The following is a 21,469-nucleotide window of genomic DNA, read 5'->3' as shown; positions in this document are numbered from 1 at the left end:
CTCTAATTAGAGTCGTCTTGTAACGATTTTTGGCATAGGCCAATTTGGCTAAACCTCTAACCCATGTCGTCTGGGTTAGACCTTCAGTTCGAGCAGGCTCGGCTAGATATCCAACTCGAGCCAACTTAACTCCATCTCCTACCTGAGCTACCTCGGCTCAACCTTTGATTCAGGCCAACTTGGTTTGACCTTCAGTTTGAGGCGACGCAGCTCATGCTCCAACCTAAAATGACTTGGTCCAACCTTTTGCCTAGATCAACTTGGCTTGATATTTAACTCAAGCCAATTCGACTCGACCTTTGAGTCATGTAAACTTAGCTTTTTTTTAACTAAATTAGCTTAACTTAAACCTTCAGCTTGAATCAACTTGAATTACCTTCAGCCAAATCAGCTCGACTTAATTGTTTTATCATCTTAAGTCAACTTAGTTACTCCTTGATTTTAGATTTTCATAATAATAAAAAAAATAATCCAATATAAATTTGATTTAAATCTATTTAAGAAAATTGGACTTAAAATCCCATAACTAGGAAAATGACTATTAAGTCCCTGTGAGGTCTCCAAGATGGAAACCTTAGTCTCGTACCTAACAAATATTTGACACGAGGATGAAGCAAATTGAAATTTATGCTCAAAATATAATATTTTTATTTGAATAAAAAGCATTTTCTAATATGTATTATATGTTAGTTATGTAATTTTAATATTTATAATATATATTGAGTAAATCAGTTTAATTAATAATTCTGTACTTACATATTTACCTAGCACGAGTACATCTACACGTTAACTCACTCTGTGGTAGGTATAATAAACAGATCACGTGGTTAAGTAAAGTTGGTGCCTCATCCCAATTTTAATTTTTCTCCCACAAAAACATCACCATTCATCACCGCCAATCACCAGAAAAAAAGAAAAGCTTTCTCAGGGAGATGCTGTGAAGGTGGTGGAAGCTTAATAATACAGAGTTTGAAGTGTTTGGTGGTGTGAAGATACCGCATGATCCACTTGGATCACCTCAACCTCAAGAACTCAACAACCCCTCTGCAACTTTTCATTCAACTTCCACTTTTGAAACAGAGATGGTGAAGACTGTGAGGGAATTGGAAGTGGAAGACTTGCTGAATGCAGGGTTGACAGTAGCAGAAGCCAATCAACTCTACCGTCTTTTGAGGGATATTCTGTCTCAGTGTCTCTCCGACACCGACAACGACAACCAACCCTCACTCATATGGCGCCACATTGTGACTCGAAAACTGCTGAAACCATCCTTTCCACACTCATTGCATCATCTTCTCTATCACTCTGTTTATCACTCTGCCTTCCACACTCAACATGCTTCCCTCCCACTCTATTGGTTTCCTTCCCTGTAAGTCTTTCTCTTCTTATCTATCACTCTTATCACACTACAATCTCCACTCACTTCTCTTCTTCTTTTCAGGGACAACTCCAAACGCACCAACCTTGGCCGTTTCATGGAAACTCACGCCCCTCAACTTTTGGGACCTTCCTACAAAGACCCTATTTCCAGTTATCGCCTCTTTCACAACTTTTCTGTTCAACACCCTCAGGCAAACAACCCAACACCTCTTTTTCTATTCACACATAACATCTCTTCTTTTCTTTCTTTCTTAATTCTCATTGTCAATGCAGCTCTACTGGTCCCTTCTTCTCAAGGAGCTTTCTCTCTCCTTTGTTGAACCTCCCAAGTGTATTTTAGATACTTCTGACCCTTCTAGACATGGAGGCACCTGGCTTCCCGGTTCTGTCCTCAACATTGCTGATTGCTGCCTGCAACCCAGTTCTCATCCCTACAAACCAGATGACAGTTTAGCCATCGTTTGGAGAGATGAAGCTTTTCAAGATTCCAAGGTTAACCGTATCACGCTTAAACAACTCCGACAACAAGTAATGTAAGCCTTTTCGGCTCACACTCTTGCTTTTGGACCAAGTTGTGTTATTCAATATAGGGAGTCTGATTTCTTGACTTCTTAGATTTTAGTTCAATCGCTATTTTTCAGTTGCACCAGGAAAGTTTGTGTGAGTGTGCATTTGGTATTCTTTGTTTCCACTCTTTTTCTACTTTAATCTGACTTTTCTTTGTCTTTGCTTCTTCTCATCTTAGTATTTAGAATTAAAGTAATATATTTTTTTTTCATGTCTTTGCCGTTTATTTCCAGGATGGTAGCTAAAGCAATAGATGCCACATTCTCAAAGGGAGATGCAATAGCAATTGACATGCAAATGACAGCAAATGCCGTAATAATCTATTTAGCCATTGTCCTAGCAGGATGCGCTGTAGTCTCAATAGCTGATAGTTTTGCACCAAAAGAGATTGCAACTCGCCTTCGTGTTTCCAAAGCAAAGGGTATCTTCACACAGGTGATGTTTCAATTATAAAGTTACTGTTGATTGAAATGAGAGTATTCAATATTTGGAATTGTCTCTATTCTTTCTCACTTACGGATTTGTGCAAATTAGAATGAGTGAGGCAATGGTAACATTACCAAATCTTTATATGTTAGAGAATAAAAGCTGTCCTTTCGAGTCCCCTTGGAAGCTTAACCTGCTATTATTAGTCATTTCTTGAAGGCTTCAAATTTTCAAACCAAATTTGTTAATGCCTGGAACTGCACGTAAATATTATCTTTAGAAAATGCATCTGTGTTGTTAAAATCTTATATTGAATTTTTCGTTGAGTAACCGATATTCAACAAGTATTACATATTCTTTTATAAATCGAGACTGTTCTTGAATAATAAATTGCTGAAGTTTCCATACACCAAACAAATCGAAGGCTAATAATTTGCATATATCAGAAGCTTTGAATTTATAGGCATTGGATTGGATAAGATACAAGCACTCATACAATCAACTTTTGATAGATACCTATCACTACAGCCTATGTGAACAAGGATAAATTAAAGGGAAAGGTAATGGCTTAACAATTGATATGAAAAAGAGAAGTGAGAGAAAAGTGTATATGCATGGGGGATTTTTATTAACCTGTTAGTGCTAGGAAACTGGCAAAGGGGAGAGGAAGAGGGAGCATTGAAGAAGGTATGAAGTCTGTTAAAAGCAGGATAGAGTTCAGTGGAAAGAGTGAAACTTGGAGGAAGCTAGTCCGTTGATGTTCTAGCCTATTTCCTGTAATGTTGTGTTTCTTATTTCATTTTTTACAATCTCTGGTTGAATTCCCATTATTTGTAACATATTAACATTGTTACTCAACTTTATTTTGTTCTCAGGATTTCATCGCCAGAGGTGGCAGGAAATTCCCTTTATACAGGTAAATACATGTTGTCATTATACCGATAGCTTCAATCATGGGTTCTTTCCTTGGTCTTAAAGCAATAGTAAATGATTTCAAAGCTTAAATTCTTTAATAGTTGATAACATATAACCTGTGGAGATAAAACTTTGGGATTCCAATCAGAAAAAAATTTGTTCTTCACATGATGATAGGATAATTTCATGCTAACAAATTAGACTATTTCTACTAATCCATATTTCAGCAAGAATATGAATGACAGAAGACATGACTACAATGACTGCTAGATCACTCCAATTATTGCAGACTTGCATAATAGAACTCAGTAAACTGGTATCTATATGTGTTTTCAGAACCCTGTTTTCTTTTTCTCATTTCTTCTTCACTTATTTTTTGGTGTATGTCATTGCCACAAGTAGTATCAGAAATGAATGGTTTCCCCAATGAATTTCTTTTTCATTTATAAAGGCAAAATTCAAATGAGTCTAAGTTTTAATAATTCTTCTTCACATCTCCTATTCAGCAAATGCTAACTCAAGATTTTATCACATAAATACTTTTTACTCCTTCCGTTCTTGGTGAATCTGTAGTATTACATCTAATATCTTCCAAATCCTTCTTGAATTAGTTCAACATGTTGCAACATGTTCTCTGATAGTTGTTGTTGTCCTGGTGCTAGTTTAAATCACTAAATTATATCTAAAGGACCTCTTTATTGGTAACAAAATTAGTTAGCTCACTAGAGTGAAATGTGCCAAAGATAGAAGTCAAATCTCCCTTCACTTAGTTCGTATTAACATATGGAATATAATTTTATCGACCAGCATTTTAAAAATAAATAATTTCCTCACTATGTTAAAAAATGTTTAGAAATGAAAGTATTACTGCTGCTCTTGGGGCCGCAAAGTTTGCATTCTACATGCTTATTTTCTGACTTATACTGATTCCAATGATCCTTCTCAGTTTACCTTGCTGTCCTAACCTTGTAGGCAGTGTTCTAGTTTGAATGTCTGTTAAATAGATTTATGGCAGTTCTTTAAGGACAAACCACTGGAAACCTCATTCTGATATTTCCTCATGCAGTCGGGTCATTGAGGCAGCTGCATGTAAAGTTATTGTGCTACCTGTGCTGGGTGATGATGTAGGAGTTCAATTAAGAGAACAAGATTTATCATGGAAAGGTTTTATCTCTTATGCAAATCAGACTCAGAACTCCAGGTAATCCAAACTTCAATTTGTTCATTGAACAATATCAGAATCTAAGCAAATGATCATTCTTTTAACCAAAATTATCACTTCTAAAGGAGAGTGAGAAAGAGAGATGGAGAAGATGCATTTTCTTTTTTTCATGAGCTTTGTCTAACCTTAACATTTAACTCTTGGCAGGTCAGATTATTATTCTCCAAGCTATCAATCAGTTGATTCTGTCACTAATATACTATTCTCTTCTGGAACCACGGGTGAAGATCCTCCCTTAGAGTGTATCAGATAGATAGTACTACCGTTATAGTAATTTTGTGGTTGTATTTTGACTTTCATCAGGGGACCCAAAAGCTATTCCTTGGACTCAACTTGCACCAATACGAAGTGCTGCTGATGGATGGGCTGCCATTGATGTTCAAGCTGGAGATGTCTACTGTTGGCCTACAAATTTAGGATGGGTTATGGGACCAACAGTATTGTATCAATGTTTTCTACTTGGTGCAACTTTGGCTTTGTACCATGGATCTCCTCAAGGCCGTAATTTTGGAAAATTTGTTCAGGTAAATCCCCCAAATCAAACCTTTTATCTTATAAAGTTTAATTTAACATTTTTTATAGTAGTAATTATATTTGGATTAAATATGTTTTTAGTTCCTAAACTTTGACACAAAATTTGAATTCGTTCTTGTTCGATACTTTGATACATTTTAGTTCCTAAACTTTAGAAATAAGAAGACAGTCTTTTTCACTCCATTATGTTAAAAAAATGTTACATGTCAAATCCGTTTTCCAGCTAATATTCTCGTTTTCCAGCTGACAATGAAGCGGGAAAGTGTCAAACAGTGTAAACAACTCGTTCTAGCATGAAATGCGTTTGACATGTAAAAACAATTAACCTAATTGGATTAAAATGACTATATCCATTTATTTTTAAAGTTTGAGAATAAAAACGTATCAAAGTTTTGGATAAAGACGAATTCTAATTTTGTTAAAATTTAGGGACTAAAAATGTATTTAACCCTTATTATTTTAATAACTTTAAAGGTTGTGACAGTAAACAAAGTTGTCATCCTTCCTCATGGTTCCGCCCTGTGTCAAGGTACAAGTGGGAAGCAACCTATGTTACTAGCATCTTTTACAGTGAATCAACTAACAAATGGATCTGATTGAGTGCTAGGTGAAATCTATACTAATTAAGTAAAGAAAGGAAATTACCTTTTTTCAGATGGAACGATTCTCACTGTTAGAATTTAGCTCAACTAAAAAACGGAGTTGGATAAAATCAGAACATGGCTTAGGTCAAATAATAGTACAACAATGAAAGTGAAAGTGTCATCATAATTGCAACGGTAGATTCTGCATTGTATTCTGCTTCAATAGAATGTGATATATTACGTCAAAGAACAGCCTTATTTATTAAACTACAATCGTCCAGGATGCAGGTGTTACCATTTTGGGAACCGTTCCAAGCTTAGTAAAAACTTGGAAGAATACAAACTGTATGGAGGGCTTGGATTGGACAAAGATAAAGTAATATCTCTTACTAGTGTAATAATCAAGTTTTACTAAGAAAAATGAACTGAACTATGGTTCTGTGCAGAACATTTTGCTCCACTGGAGAAACATCAAATGTTGATGATGATCTATGGCTTTCTTCAAAAGCTTATTACAGCCCAATTGTTGAATTGTGTGGAGGCACTGAACTTGCGTCTAGCTATATTGCAGGAAGTCCCCTCCAACCTCAAGCTTTTGGAGCATTTAGCACAGCATCAATGACAACTGGTTTTGTCATTTTTGACGAAAATGGAGTTCCATATGTAAGAAAATTTACTGGATTGTTTAAGTTCCATATCTGGGTGAAACTTTGTTGTCTGCACATTTTTCTCTTCAATTCTTTTGAAATTCTATATTTCTCTCAATTAGGCTGATTGCATTTTCACTAGCAGATGTCCAAACATAATAGCAAACCTGTCTATGGCTTAGACAAATTATATTTTCGGCTTTCTAATATTTGATCTCTTTGACTAATATGATAGCCAGATGATGTTGCTTGTGTTGGGGAAGTGGGCTTATTTCCCCTCTCTCTGGGAGCATCTGACAGAATTCTTAATGCTGATCATGAGAAGGTTTACTTTAAGGGAATGCCCATTTATAAAGGAAAGGTATGTTGAAAGTATCATATCAATTAGAGATAATGTCAATTTAAAGTATATAAGTAGGTGTAAATTTTATTTTACAAATAGGTTTTGAGGTTGAATTAGACTTAATATCTACTTCTCAACAAGGTATTTCATGCGTGAAGAATTTCATCGTATACCATTTTTTCTCTTATCCGCAAATAAAAACTAGTGAAGAGTGAAAATATAGAAATATCTTGAATTATGTATTTCGGATGTTCTATAGTTGGTAGCCAAAGGCCCATGAAAGCTTTTGGTGTCCAAAAATATTGTAGATCAGTAAACCCCCATTAAGCATTTTCAAATAACCCCTTTTGTTGTGAACTACATAATAATAGAATAAACTATATTTGTAATTTTAACTATCTTGTTTTATTTTTATGATATTGATGGAGATATCGTTGTAAATTTATTAACAGGTTCTTAGGAGACATGGAGATATAATCAGGAGAACAGTTGATGGATATATTGTTGTACAAGGGAGGGCTGATGACACCATGAATCTTGGTGGAATAAAGGTACTGTTACATGGAGAAAGCTGAATTAGAAATTAATCAGCAATTTCAAAGATTCTGATCTGATAGTAGTCACAGATATCAACCAGGGAAGCAATAGAAGAATACATCTCGTAAAACCTAAGAAAAAAATGGAAGAGTGTACGAAACAAAAGAGCATTTTTCATTTCTGGAAGTGTGATATCTGATAAACTTTCCATTTGCGAAAGGATGCAACAAAACAATAAAAAGAAACAAAAAGTGATAAACCATAAATCTGTTACCCTTGATAATGTACTACAATCCATAGAACTCAATAATCCATTCCAGCAAATATAAAACATTTTGTAAAGAAAAGAAAATTTGACAATAATCCGATAGCTAGAGAGGAGAACAATAGATTTAACAAACATCCAAATTTCGCTAGGATAGGCATTAAACCATAGTCTAATATCCTATTAAGAAATGAATATATATATATATATATATTCTAAATTGATATTATCATAGTTTTGATGTGCACGATCTGCATTACTTAGTTAGAATGTGACACTCTCTCTGGAATATAGATATATCAAATTCTTAAACTTGCATGATTATTGCCATTTTCTATTCTTGGAGTCACTGTTCTTTTAACTTGAAATTTACATGCAGACAAGTTCTGTAGAAATTGAGCGTGTCTGTGATGGGGCTGATGAATGCATTTTGGAGACAGCTGCAGTAGGTGTGGCAACTATAAATGGAGGCCCAGAACAGCTTGTTATATTTGTTGTTTTAAAGAAAGGATACAATTCCACTGCAGAAACTCTGAAGATGAAATTCACTAAAGCTATTCAAAGCAACCTTAATCCTTTGTTTAAGGTCTGACACCTTGTTGGTTACAAACAATTGTGAATTGATTGTGGTTTAGTAATCTGAAAACTAGCCTGAATTGGGGTCATAAAGTTAACTGATTTAGCATACACAAACTTTTTCATTACATTACAGGTAACTCTCGTTAAAATTGTGCCAGAGTTTCCTCGAACATCTTCCAACAAGATTCTGAGGAGAGTACTGAGGGATCAAATGAAGCATGAGCTATCAGTTCAGAGCAGACTTTAGTGAATCAATTTTCTCACAAGACCAGAACAGACACCAACCTTCATCATGGACAATCCTCGGAATTGGAAGCATGAAGAAAAAATCACTTTAGTACAGCGTAGACTAAGAAAATAAGTACCTGTGGTTGGTGAAAATATACAAGGTATATGAATATAGATATTTTATACAACCATTCAATAAGTAAATATGGTAGTTAATTACAACCATTCAATGCTGTGTACGCAATTCACCTTCATATGATAAAATAAAGTCTCTCATTAAGATACATGATTTTACCATCATGAAATAATTTTCATTATCTTACATTATGCAATATTTCTACATTGATTTTTCAGATGCATGCTTTTAAAGGATACATACAGTTTTAATAGAATAATTGAAGAAATATGTTACTGACAAACTAGGTAATTATAATAGATAAAGATATTAAAATTTTGTGTAACTATAAAATATCTATTTTAATAATTAGAAAATGAATCTAGTTCAAGTTTACAGGATAGAACATTTATAGTGACTGACATGTTAATGTTAAAGCCATATGTTTTGGGTGTGCTATGTTTACTGTCATATTTAGTTACTAACGGTCAAAATGTTCATCTTTGTCATTCCTATGTTATGTCAAAAGGTTACGTAAAGAAAGTACTCTAAAGAAAGTACTCTAATGTCAAATTCATTAAAAATTCCATAGCTCAATGCGTATTAAATGTAAAATCTTTATTTCTTTAATTTAAATTTATATTTATAGAATTTAAGATGAATTTTTTATTAACAAGAATCTAATTACAATTTAATTAGTAATAATCATATTGTCTTAAATTCATTCGTATTTATATTTCGATACTATTTCATATTTGCATTTTTTTTTGTAAATGTAAGATTGAATTAATTTTCTAGTGAGATCTAACGTGAATGATTTTATAGTTCAAAACTTATTCTCAATCCAAACAATTTAAAACCTTATATTTGGATTAATTGCAAAAATTTGTATTATTTTCTTCATATTTAGTTGAATAGAAAATCATGATTTATTTTAAAAATCCGAAGAATAGAGAGAAACGTTAAAAAAGTAACTAAGGAAATATTTAATTATATAAAAAGATTTTATTATTTTTAAAAAATACATAGAATATTATTAACAATAGTTACTATTAAAAGAACTTTTTTGATATTAAAATTGTAAGATTGATCCAAAATTAACAATATCACGATAAATCGAATGTGGCATATTATGTATTGAAACTTAAATGTTGAAATTACTTAAACATATAATTTTGCAACGCAAAAAATCAAATTAATAATTTATATTATCTTAATTTTTTTTTCAGATTTAAAAACAAAATTGTTCCATTTCTAGATCGCTTTTACAATTTAAAATAACAATAGTTTATCTTTTTATCAATTATATTTATACATTGTACTTAATGTTGAATCGATTTGAATTTATCTTTACTTGATGTGTAGCTTTTGGGCCGTTTCCTCATTTTCTCTGTTCATGAACCAAATGTTTTGCGGGAAGTGACAGAGTGAAGACGAGATAAAAGAAAAACCTAGCTTTCTTCGTTTCAGATATCCCTTGCTCACAATTTCGAAGCTTTAATTCAATCATTTTCCCACGTTTCGAACCCCAAACCAGAGTAAGTAAGGCTTGTGGTTCTCATCAGCTTGGTTTACTTGAACTTTGGGTTATCATGTGTGTTTTGACTCTTGAACACCAACTATTTGATAAAAGTATCCAACCATTTCTTTCAAATTAATGTTACTCTGTTTATTTTCTCCGCCATGATTCTGACACTTTTCTCCTTTGTAGCACTTGCTAAACAGGGAAAGACTCTTCATTCAAGATAGATAGATGTATTTCCATTGACAACGTTGTCAAGTCAGGAAAATGATGCTTCTTCAAACTGTTGTCTCTCCTAGACGCTTTTCACCTTTTTGTGATGCCAATTTGCATCCATTATCATCACTTAGTATTAAGAATCCTATGTTGGAAGGTACTCACAGTTTTTCTCATTACTCCCCTGTATCTAACCGCCGCATTGTAAAGTCTATTTCATGCTCTGGTTGTACAAAGTCTCATCCTAAACCCGAGTCTGAGCCCGAAAGTGAATCTAGCTCGAACCAAAGAGCAAGGCCTAAGGCAAGAAGCAGAAGTGGACAACCTAAAGATGTGGTGTCCGACAATGATGTTAAAAATTCTGCAGACACATTCCCCACAACGATTCCAAGGAAGCCAAGGCGTGGTCGCCGAAGTGAAGCTGTGGCAGTGGAAGATATGGTGCGTGATACGCTCGAGCGCACTTTTGCAACGATTCAGCAACAAAACGAGGATTCTTTGGAGAATTATGAGAATATAATGAAGGAGAGGGATGGTGACAATTCTGAAAATGAGAATTTTGATAGTGACGATGACAATGATGAGAAAGAGGAAGATGGTGGTGAAGGTACAGGAAAAAAGATGGTCATTGAGGAAGAAAGTAAAAGCTGGCCATTGGATGCAGATGTTGGGTGGGGAGTGAGAGCTTCTGAGTATTTTGAGAAGCATCCAATTAAGAATGTGGTGGGAGAAGATGGGTGTCAAATAGACTGGGAAGGGGAGATTGATGACAACTGGGTGCAGGAAATTAACTGTTTGGAGTGGGAGAGTTTTGCTTTCCATCCCAGCCCGTTAATTGTCCTTGTCTTTGAACGTTATAACAGGTAATTTTCACCGTTCTGTGTTTCCTTTTGGGTACTCTGCATGGATTTGCTGAACTAAAGAATAATAGTACTATTAGTTACTGGTAAATGTTAATACCTAATGCAAGAGAGGGATGGAACAACTGGTGATGCTTAATGAAATGGTTAAAACCTCTCAACTAGCAGTCCTCCAAGAAAATAAAATGAACACGGGAGAAAAATGAATCAAACTTCTTGCGTAAGTTAGGTTCCTTCTCTAACTTCTTATTTTAAGTACTGATAAACCTACTAGAGCTCAGCGCCTTTATTTCCCATAGAAGAAAGCATGTGGGAACATGGGATGGGGCAAATTGCTTCTTTGTTAACTTTGGATACTTTTTTTCAAATGCTTTAGAATTGGGGCCAAAGAAAACTTCTCATCATATCATTTGATTTTTTTCTCCTCGTCTGCAAGTGTGAAAGTAAAAATGAGCTTTCTTTCATAAGTGAGAAACTGGTTGTATCCATTCTTAGTTTATAATTTTGGTAATCTTGTCTCTCAGGAAAATTCTTCTTTGAAAGGATTTTTTCTTTTTTTTTTTTGGAAATGGTTTGCTATACCTACTTCTTTTAACATGTCATTTCTTCACATAAGATAACTGTCGTTTATATGGAAGCTCGTGATAACGCGCATAAGTGTGGGAATCTATAACAAAAATTATTAGAAAAGAATTTTCTGTTACAATTATTTCAATTAAATATTTCCTTTTTTGTGTTAAAATTTCAATATATGTTCAATATATGAAAATGTCACATCCCCATATATAATGAATGATATGTATATGTTGGTAATGTTAGTTATTTATAGCTAAATGTAGCCTTCAGATTAGCATTTGAGTTTGTTAATCCACAGGGCAACTGACAACTGGAAAAACTTGAAAGAGCTGGAGAAAGCAGTGAAGGTATACTGGAAAGCGAAAAATAAGTTGCCTCCTCGGGTATGGTGTTTTCCTTTCGCGTTAAAACTTCATTTTCATCCTTTTAGGCATGCATAAAATGAAAGATAATGATGTTACTTTTAATCAATTAAAATCTTCCTTCTGACTATCGACTTGTTTGATTTATAGAATTATATTTTCTGCCATTTATCACTGTACAAAAGTTACAAGTGATGACCTCATTTTTTTCTTAATACTATTTAACATATTGAATTTCCCTTATACAGGCTGTTAAGATAGATATCAATATCGAGAGAGATTTGGCTTCCGCTCTGAAAGTTAAAGAATGCCCCCAAATTTTGTTCTTACGGGGTAACAGGGTTGTGTATAGGGAGAAAGGTGAGACCAGTGATCTCTCTCCTCACTTTTTTTTTGTGAACCAGAGTTTTGTTTGGTTGGTACCCAAGGTATTCACATTCTTTGTCAAGGTTCTTTTACAATGATGCACTGTTACTTGTCCCTTTGCAGAGCTCAGAACTGCAGATGAGCTGGTTCAGATGATTGCATTTTTCTATTACAATGCAAAGAAGCCTGCGTGGATAGATGATAAGGCCTTGTTTTATCTTCATTAATCTTCACGAATGCCAGCCTGAATGTGTCTTGGTAAGAAAAAAAAAATTGCAGCAACTGTCTCTGTGTGTACAAAAATATAGAAGAATAAAACAATCGGGCACAACCAAATTTAAAAATTTATGTAAAACAGTAAGCATACATAATCATCCTTTAATCTTCTACGCATTAGCTACGGAGTTCAAATTGCATTAGAATCTTTTTTGTAGGGTTTTGTTGTGTGTGTAATTCTTTCAGATTTCACTTTTGTTGACACTTCTTACAGTATCTAGTATTTTGCTACCCTTGCGAGATAGAGATGATTTTTTTTGTTCTAATATTTAAGAAAATATATATATAATTTTAAAGTACATGGTGGACAAATGAAAGAATTTTATGTTGGTCATAATTCATTGAAAGAATTTTATGGTTATTCACGAGGAATGTTGAACTCTAGGCCAGCCCTGCTCAGTGGTCACAATCATTCTGTCCTCTTGGTTTCCAAGCTTAAAAAGCAACCAAACAAGGAGTGCCTCATTTGCTTGGATTCTATTCTAAGCAGCTTTTAAAGAAACATACAAAATTATTCTCTTTCTTTTACGCCAATTTTCGTCAAAAACTAGTCTTAGACAGTAAGTTAAAATCGGAAAACAATTTGATTTTTTATTTCCTATTTTACTCTTCCTATTCATTCGCAACAAACTCTAAAATTTTCGCTTTCAATTAGTTAATAATATTATTAGTATGGGCATTAAAAAATATAAATTCAAACATAAAAAAGTATTGTTATGGTGCCCATTGAGATCCAAACACTGTTGTGCAGCGAAGATTGAATCTGAATTGTCTTTAGAATAAGATAGCTTTTCATTCTCTTTAAACCTTAAACAAATGAATAAAAAGTTGTAACATGGTAACGGCTTTTGTTGTCCTTAATTAAACAGAAAGTTTTTCACAATTAAACAGAGTGTGAAGGAGACAAAACTTTGATGTGATAATCTTCGTTGAAGGACAAACCCAAAGGAAGAGTTTCCACAAATTTTATATCCTTTGCAGCAACAACCATTTCCACAAGTTGACATCTCTCATAGAATCACACGTCCTCGTGTGGAGCACCAACATTGCATAATGGATTCCTGGAATCTCCATTCTCAATTCTCTAAAATGCCCTTCTTTTATTCCTATTTTACTCTTCTAATCCTTACCCTATTGCTCTTCACATGATTATTGTAAAAGTCTTTTTATAGGTGGTTATTATAAAAGTTAAATAAACTTAGCACATGCAGATTGGGAAGCCACATTGGCAATATTTAATCAATAATTGCTAATAAAAATTAATATAATGGATGGGGATATTATCCTAATATTAGGTTGAATTTAAGGTTTTATTACAATCAAATGATAAGGATTCCACCTCCATGGAGTATAGAGGGACATGTCCTCAAAGTGCTACCATGGTCCTTCCTCACTTTTTCACACTTTCTAATCCATTTCTTTGCAATATTCCAAAGAAAGCAACCACCCCCATTTCACAACCAAAGGATGGAACAAAGATCACATCATGATAGTTGAACCGTGATACAAACTATGAATATTAAGATTCATAAATATTTAAAAACTATAACATAATAACAATCAAATTCAAAAAAAGTGATTGTAAGGTGAACATATTAGATCAATGTTATAATGGTTGGATTGGACTCTATGACCCAACTACTTTGTTAAAAATCTAGACTTAGAGAATAAGAATAAATGTAGAAAATGTAATCCTTAAATAATAATTAATTTTACATAAAAAATATAATGAGAAATTATAAAAAAATAAATATATACTGATTTAAATAATATTAAGAATGTTTTATAAAGAAAAATTAAAAAACATCAAATAATTAATTTTACATAAAAAATATTTGATAACACTTATATATTAATTTAAATAATAGTTAATTTTTTCTTAAAAGATAATATTATTTTTTTAAAAAAAGAACAAAATAAAATTTGAAAAGATTAAAGTTGTCACTACAAAAAGAGAAAAAGAAACGAAAAGGTGTTTTACATTTTAAAATATTACTATAGATTTATTGTTGACGTATATTCTACATCTTTTTCACCTGATTTATCTTCTCATTTTTTGTCCATCTTCTCTCGTTTCATCTTCTTCTTCTGGGTCCATCTTCTAATCTTATCTTCTTCCATCTCCTAGGTTCATCTTCTCACTTCTCACTAACATGGTTCATTTTCTCCTATTCTCTTTACAATAAGACCCAATTGCATAATTCAATTTCAATCACAAAACATAGGAAGATGAATCACACTGTATCACACTATTTGTATCGTGAATCATATAATACTTATTACGATGAATTACATCACAATCATTAAACATCCCTAACATCTTTAGCTAAAGTGTTATAAATAACAATGATACAACTATAATATTTTCTTAAAAAGTTAAATGTATTTATAATCACTTGAGACGTAATAAAACAACAACCTAAAACTTTTGACTTTGAGAATTAATATCTATCTACGAAAACAATATCCTAGGAAACTACCAAAAATACCCAATCTAATATCATGACACCTATCTACTTTTTTGGTTTTTTAGTCATTTGTTGTTTCTGCTCTCTCTTTTTCTTCAACCTGTATATGACTAAGTTGGACCAAACTAGCCTAGATAGACAAGATGTACAAAATGAACAAGTTGATGAGATGGCCAGGTTGGATGAGCTGGTGGGATGGACGAGATGAAATGATGGACGGGCTAACTAGATGGTCATGATGGACGAGCTAACTAGATGGTCGGGATAAACGGACTGTATTGACCTAAATGTTTGGGATTGACAAATTGAATGGGTTGACCGAGCTTACTATGATAAACAGATTAACGAGATGAACATGATGAATGGATTGACGGAATGGTCAGGATGGACCGACTAACCGAACTAATCCATCGAACCTGATCCTTTTTATCATCCCTACTTAAAAAAAATCATGCATATACAGAAGTGAAGAGACTAGTAACCTATAAAGTATAAACATTTGTCTCTCATAATGCAAAGACAATATTGTTATTCCATTATAAATTTTTATTGATGATTGTTTGAGATACGAGTGGTTGAAGAAGATAAATAGAAATTTTAGCTCTTTTGAACTATAATATCTATTATGATATTTGAGACTATCTTGAGGTACTCTAACAAATTCATAGACTTTGGCATAAAATTGCAAGAAAAAGACCTAAAATTATTTCTTTCCATTCTATTATATTACATACTACAACATATCTTATGCATTTTGTAATTTTAATATTATAACAAAACTCAACACCATTGAATCATACTTCTATATAAATGTGTATTTATACAAGTGTGAATATATCATATTATTTATGTATTTAGTTCAATTTATTAAAAATTATGCATATTTTATTTATTTATTATTATTATTATTATGGAACTTATGTATTTACACAAGTGTGAATATACAGTATTATTTATGGTTCAATTTATTGTGAAAAATATTAATTTTTATCTCTTATTAGTATACCGATTTTGGTATTGTAAATTAGTTTTTGTGAAAAAAAAAATGTAATATAATAGGTCAGAGCATTATTTGTCAAATAAATACTTAACAACCTTGTTTTGATAAAGTAATGATATGCGCTAATAATTTAATTTTGAAAAATATATAAATAAATCATCTGTCAAATAGAAACTTGATTCTCTTTTATTCTTATACTTAGAGTGTTTGAATATAGACTTTAAATTAAGTTATGCATATATCTTTTCTCTTTATTATATCACGGTTAGACTTTACTGATAGTTACATCTAAATGTACAAATAAACAGTATTATACTTAGATTAAATATTTTTTAGTTCCTCAATTTAAAATAATAATTTTTAAACTATTCATTATAAAACAACATAATAATTTTCTTAGCCTTTTTGAGGTACAATAAGTTGAAATTGGTCATAAAAAAAAAGTATTATTTTTTTAATCACCAGTTGGTACGCTTAGTAGAAAAATCAACAAAATTATTTAAAATCAATATGTAAAAGTTAGTCTTTCAAAAGGCATAATTACTTTTTTAAGTTTTTTGGAAAATAATTTGCAGAAATTAATGTTAAAAGAATATTAATTTTTTTTAACACTGACATCTGATCAATGAATTTGCTGGAAATAAGACATGGATGATTTTTTTAATATGTCCGTTTTTATTTTTATATTAAATCCCTAATATCAAAAACGAGAAAAAAGGCTGCAAATTTGTTTCTTCTTTACAATAAATTTTGACGGGCGAGTGAGGCAATAGGAGAAAGAAAAATCATGTTTTTCACTTACTAGGTTAGGGTCCATACATTTTATTTTCTTTGAGGAATAAATTGAGAATATATAATTTTTTAAAGATTAATATTTACTTAGATCAAATATAACTGCTTTTAAAAAAATAAATTTTTTATATTTTGAAAAATTAATAAAAATTTGTATTAGATTGAGGGAACCATTCATAAAATCATTAAAGTTTTAAAAATAATTATTGTTATATTAAGTTGTAAAAGAAATTATTTTTAGAAATGTATATTGATATATTTTATTCTTAACATAATAAAAAAGTTATCATTTTAATAAAAAGTTTTAATTTCTATAAACTATTAATGGTTCAGAGGTGTTTGATATCTAATGATGATTATATAAAAATTTATTTATTTTCATTATTAAATACTTATGATCATTATTAAAATAAAAATTGAATATATATTTAATTACTTTGATATTAATAAAAGTTAAAATTTTTTATTTTATTTAAAATAAAAAAAATTTAATTCTTGTTATTATTTATCCTTTTTAAAATGATTGATTTACCTTTTCTCTTTTCTTTCTTTTTGGGTTATTTTTTGTATCTTATGTTCCTTGGTTACTCCATTTCCTCTGCGTCATCCGCCATTGCCATTAGTGCCTTCTCTTGCTTTTGTGTATCACCTTGGATACTCATACAAAACCTAATTGATATTTTAATATATAATTTTAACAGGTAAAAAGCGTTATATTATTTATTTATTACTCCATAGAAAAAAAGAAACAAATAAGGAACATCGATTCGTTGATGGAAAACTAGTTTCGTAAATTAGAGGGAAGTGGAAGGTCAATAACGTATTAACAACGTAAGAAAAAGAAGAAGAAACGAATACCACATAAACGTTGTTCTCTCGTTTGTTGCGGAAAAATACTAAGAAAGAAGTTTGCAATTGCAAATTGGAATATATAAATATTTGGCCAACTCAACAGTGTGATTTCTCTCTCTTGGACTCGCTCCATACCTAACCATTCAGCTCGCAGAGCACCACTCACTCACTTCTTTCTCGTTCTCCCTTTTCATCTTCTTCGCTGAACCCCTTTTTTCCTAACAGCAATGGGAGACGAGAAGAAGCCCAAGGCTCCTGTTTCTGGCGTCTGGTCTACCATCAAGCCTTTCGTCAATGGCGGTACTGCCGGCATGCTCGCCACCTGCGTCATTCAGCCAATCGATATGATCAAGGTGACGTCAAGCTTTCACCTTTATGCTCTTTTGCACTTGATTCTACCGAATGGTCTTCTGGGTGTCTCAGATTCTCGTTGTTTGATTCAGATCTGTGGCCTTTTGTTCACGATCCCATTTTATGTGTTACGGGTTTTGATTGGTTTGATGGGTTTGGTGGTGTAGGTGAGGATTCAACTGGGGCAAGGATCGGCTGGGCAGGTCACTTCCAACATGCTCAAGAATGAGGGAGTTGCTGCCTTTTATAAGGTTTTTGATTTTGTTCCCATGTTCTTGTTGTTGAGAGGTTGTTTTTCCATTTTATCAAATTATGGATATTTACTCGATTGGTGGGATGATTTCGGCTTTGTGTTTGGATGATGATTCCAATGTGGGAGGCTTGTGTTGTTGATATTAGTATGGCTAAGCGTCGTTTCTTGTGTTTCTTTCCCTTTTTTTGTTACCTGCTATAGATCTGCTAGTGGAAGTGGCTTTTGCATATGTGTTGTTATCTAGTGGTGCCTAAACCGAATCACTTTATGTAGGGTCTATCTGCTGGATTACTCAGGCAGGCTACATACACCACTGCTCGTCTTGGATCGTTTAAGTGAGTCGTTTGTGACTTTAAGATCTAAAGTAAAAAATAATAGTTTTTCGATTTCGTTGTTGAGGTTTTGTTGTATTCCTTGCATTTTTTATACAATGGTAGCTTTAATTGCTCAAAGGTGTGTAGCCTTTTTTATGGTTTCAAAGGAAATACTTTGCGTCTAACTTAATGACTTTGTTGGTTTTTAGAATCTTGACAAGCAAAGCAATTGAGGCTAATGAGGGAAAGCCCCTGCCACTGTATCAGAAAGCTCTGTGTGGGCTGACTGCTGGTGCTATCGGAGCAACTGTGGGTAGTCCAGCAGATTTGGCACTCATTCGGATGCAGGCTGATGCAACTTTACCGGCTGCTCAGCGCCGTAACTACACAAATGCTTTCCAGGCACTCTATCGAATTGGTGCTGATGAAGGGGTTTTGGCGCTTTGGAAAGGTGCCGGGCCTACTGTTGTAAGAGCCATGGCATTGAACATGGGAATGCTTGCATCCTATGATCAAAGTGTTGAATTCTTCAGAGATTCTGTTGGTCTTGGTGAAGCTGCTACTGTGCTAGGTAAGAAACCATATTACCATTGTCATGTAATTTTATTTGATATTTTTGGCTTTAGCTTGATATCTTATGATAGAATATGAGACAAATAATCTTAAATGTACTTTGTAAAACATGATATAAAGGTCAAATTACACCTTTCTAAAGATTTTGTCCCACTTATTATGGTGCAGATTGTTTAAGATTTTCTATTGATGTTTCAAAAGTCTATGCCTTTCTTCCACTTACTCCTTAACAAAATGATTTAGTCAAACCTTACAATAGTCCAGTCGTCTTCCAAATCTACTAGCATTATGGATTTGCTAAAATTCCAAAAGTTGCCAACAGATACAGTAGTTGGTGGGGCTCGGCTAATTTACCGTAGCAGTGTTTTTGCTATCTAAAATTTGACTGCCCTGGAGCACACTTAAAAGCGATTGTCTCGTGAGCACATTTCTGTTGTCTATAAGTTTGTCCCCCCTGTGCACCCACTTGAAGATAACAAATAGGATGAGAAAACATTTCCCAGCTGTTTCTGTTTTTTCTAAACGATTTTGAAACAATTTTCATAACGTGCCCTTAATGTTTCCTTGTTCTGTTTTCTATTATTTAGGAACTAAATTTGTTGACAACTCTTCTTGGATTTTTATTGTCAGCTTCTAGTATGCTTTAGAAGACAATGTCAGTGCATACTTTTTATAAGTTTGTGCTATTCATGCTAGTAAAAAAGAGTGCAATTGCTACATTTCTGTATGTTGTTACCAAAGTAATTCACTCTTTTGAAACTAAACACAATTTATGATTTGATTTAAGGTTTAATGCTCATTCATTTTCAGTCCATATTTCCTTATGTATATATGGGTTAGAGGTGTATCATCCTGTTTTAATGCATTAAGGTGCATTCATGTTGCAACTTGCGTGTATTTAAATATGATTCTGGATTGAATACTGTATCCATGATTTCTTATGTTTATACTTGGGAAAGGGGGGAATGCATATTCAAATTGTCTGGCACTTGCATTTTTGTTACCGCCCTTGCACAATGCCCAAGCTCATATTTTACTTGTTTCTTCTTTCTGCATTGAATTTATAATTTTGATACAAGTTCGGAGTCTTGGTTTTTACTGTTGTAAAATATTGAAACATAGGTTAAAAAAGCTGCCAAAGATTTTATTCTCAGTGTTGCCAACTAACATTTGTTCATCTGTAGGTGCAAGTTCCGTTTCTGGATTCTTTGCAGCAGCTTGCAGTTTGCCATTTGACTATGTGAAGACCCAGATTCAGAAGATGCAACCTGATGCTGATGGAAAATATCCATACACTGGATCTCTTGATTGTGCTGCCAAAACCTTCAAAGCTGGAGGACCTTTCAAATTTTACACTGGATTCCCCGTCTATTGTATTAGGATTGCTCCTCATGTCATGGTAATGTTCTCTTCTGTCACATGTCACGTTTACTATGGTTTACTTGATATGTTTGTGATATATGATTGTATTAACTGGTTATGCAGATGACATGGATCTTCCTGAACCAGATTCAGAAATTGCAGAAAGGCTACGGGTTGTAGTTCTTGATGCATTTTGTGTTGAATTCAAGCTTTGAGCATTGAATAATTTGTTGGCTGTGTTGTAGCCCTTTTTGGCAGCTAAACACCAATAGAGCTGATCATTTTTTAAGTTTATTAATGATGCGACTGAAGCAAGGGATTTGCATACAAAACATTGTATTAGTGATACATCATAGAATTGGATGCGGCTGGAGCAGAGTAGTACAATTCCATTTTTAGCATTGAGAAAAACTTGTGGAGATATCTAAACCTAGAATAAGCACTCTATCTCACACACCCTCTCATCGAAGTTTTGTAATTTCATTCAACTTGTGCAACTATTTTTATTTTCTTACCCACATTTTTTATTTTTATTTTTAGTTTTGTAATCTCATCCAAGTTTTTAGCCTTGTTTGCCATAATTACTGGCTAAGCAATCAATAAATAATATTTTTTTTAAAAAAAATTCAACCCAATTTTGAAAATGCATTGAAAATTAAAGTGGAAGTATAACAAATGTGGGTTTCTTTATAACATTTAGTTTTGGTGAAGGTAAAATTATTGAATATATCTTTTGTGAGATTAATCTTTAATTTTAAATATCTTTATTCCTTTTATCGGTTTTTAAATGGTTGAATTTCTTTATTAAGTTATTTTTAACGGTTGACTTCTCAATAGATAGTTATCGTTGGGTTTTATGTTTAAAATCTATCTCTTCATGTAGGAGTTAAATCCTTTTAATTGGTATTGTCTTTTTGTACACGTCATATTCTGTAACGTGTTTTATTTATCTACATTGATGTTACCTTAATATTTGAAAATAGT

General features: G+C 32.8%; 3 protein-coding genes across 4 annotated transcripts; all 3 read left to right on the top strand.

The window, feature by feature from the left end:
• The first annotated feature begins 824 nt into the window (after nucleotides 1–824).
• LOC124828739 (putative CoA ligase CCL12) lies at nucleotides 825–8,580 on the top strand. Of its 2 annotated transcripts, XM_088103626.1 has the most exons (14): nucleotides 832–1,369; nucleotides 1,442–1,571; nucleotides 1,654–1,913; nucleotides 2,181–2,382; nucleotides 3,249–3,289; nucleotides 4,355–4,489; nucleotides 4,658–4,731; nucleotides 4,814–5,034; nucleotides 5,910–6,004; nucleotides 6,075–6,291; nucleotides 6,511–6,636; nucleotides 7,071–7,169; nucleotides 7,800–8,006; nucleotides 8,133–8,580. In XM_088103626.1, exons 1-14 carry the CDS (start codon nucleotides 1,083–1,085, stop codon nucleotides 8,244–8,246), a joined length of 2,208 nt encoding a protein of 735 aa, XP_087959752.1. In that variant the 5' UTR covers nucleotides 832–1,082; the 3' UTR covers nucleotides 8,247–8,580. The 2 variants fall into 2 exon arrangements, 1 of the variants encoding a protein (XP_087959752.1); XR_015783311.1 differs by lacking the exon at nucleotides 8,133–8,580 and having other exon boundaries at nucleotides 825–1,369; nucleotides 6,515–6,636; nucleotides 7,800–7,939.
• Nucleotides 8,581–9,692: 1,112 nt separating this feature from the next.
• On the top strand, nucleotides 9,693–12,764 carry MRL7 (polyadenylate-binding protein 2-binding protein). Its single transcript, XM_047302109.2, has 5 exons — nucleotides 9,693–9,880; nucleotides 10,054–10,943; nucleotides 11,815–11,899; nucleotides 12,127–12,238; nucleotides 12,368–12,764. Exons 2-5 carry the CDS (start codon nucleotides 10,132–10,134, stop codon nucleotides 12,469–12,471), a joined length of 1,113 nt encoding a protein of 370 aa, XP_047158065.1. The 5' UTR covers nucleotides 9,693–9,880; nucleotides 10,054–10,131; the 3' UTR covers nucleotides 12,472–12,764.
• A 4,943-nt stretch (nucleotides 12,765–17,707) lies between these two features.
• Nucleotides 17,708–20,999, top strand: LOC124828736 (Mitochondrial substrate carrier family protein). Its single transcript, XM_047302106.2, has 6 exons — nucleotides 17,708–17,985; nucleotides 18,151–18,234; nucleotides 18,510–18,571; nucleotides 18,760–19,121; nucleotides 20,308–20,522; nucleotides 20,609–20,999. Exons 1-6 carry the CDS (start codon nucleotides 17,860–17,862, stop codon nucleotides 20,663–20,665), a joined length of 906 nt encoding a protein of 301 aa, XP_047158062.2. The 5' UTR covers nucleotides 17,708–17,859; the 3' UTR covers nucleotides 20,666–20,999.
• Nucleotides 21,000–21,469: the final 470 nt, after the last annotated feature.

This window comes from Vigna umbellata, chromosome 1 (assembly GCF_029865625.1).
Source record: "Vigna umbellata cultivar VRB3 chromosome 1, Vumbellata_1.0, whole genome shotgun sequence".
In the NCBI taxonomy this organism is placed as follows: domain Eukaryota; kingdom Viridiplantae; phylum Streptophyta; class Magnoliopsida; order Fabales; family Fabaceae; genus Vigna; species Vigna umbellata.
Note: the sequence above shows the minus strand (reverse complement) of the source record. Positions and strands in the feature narration are given on the sequence as shown.

Bases quoted from the DNA above. Each gene is read 5' to 3' on its own strand.
- LOC124828739 (XM_088103626.1), top strand. From the start codon at position 1,083: ATGGTGAAGACTGTGAGGGAATTGGAAGTGGAAGACTTGCTGAATGCA. The intron at 1,370-1,441 runs GTAAGTCTTTCT...TCTTCTTTTCAG, and splicing joins CTCTATTGGTTTCCTTCCCT to GGACAACTCCAAACGCACCA. The intron at 8,007-8,132 runs GTCTGACACCTT...ATTACATTACAG, and splicing joins ACCTTAATCCTTTGTTTAAG to GTAACTCTCGTTAAAATTGT.
- MRL7 (XM_047302109.2), top strand. From the start codon at position 10,132: ATGATGCTTCTTCAAACTGTTGTCTCTCCTAGACGCTTTTCACCTTTT. The intron at 10,944-11,814 runs GTAATTTTCACC...GTTAATCCACAG, and splicing joins GTCTTTGAACGTTATAACAG to GGCAACTGACAACTGGAAAA. The intron at 11,900-12,126 runs GTATGGTGTTTT...TCCCTTATACAG, and splicing joins AAAATAAGTTGCCTCCTCGG to GCTGTTAAGATAGATATCAA.
- LOC124828736 (XM_047302106.2), top strand. From the start codon at position 17,860: ATGGGAGACGAGAAGAAGCCCAAGGCTCCTGTTTCTGGCGTCTGGTCT. The intron at 17,986-18,150 runs GTGACGTCAAGC...TTGGTGGTGTAG, and splicing joins AGCCAATCGATATGATCAAG to GTGAGGATTCAACTGGGGCA. The intron at 18,572-18,759 runs GTGAGTCGTTTG...GTTGGTTTTTAG, and splicing joins GCTCGTCTTGGATCGTTTAA to AATCTTGACAAGCAAAGCAA.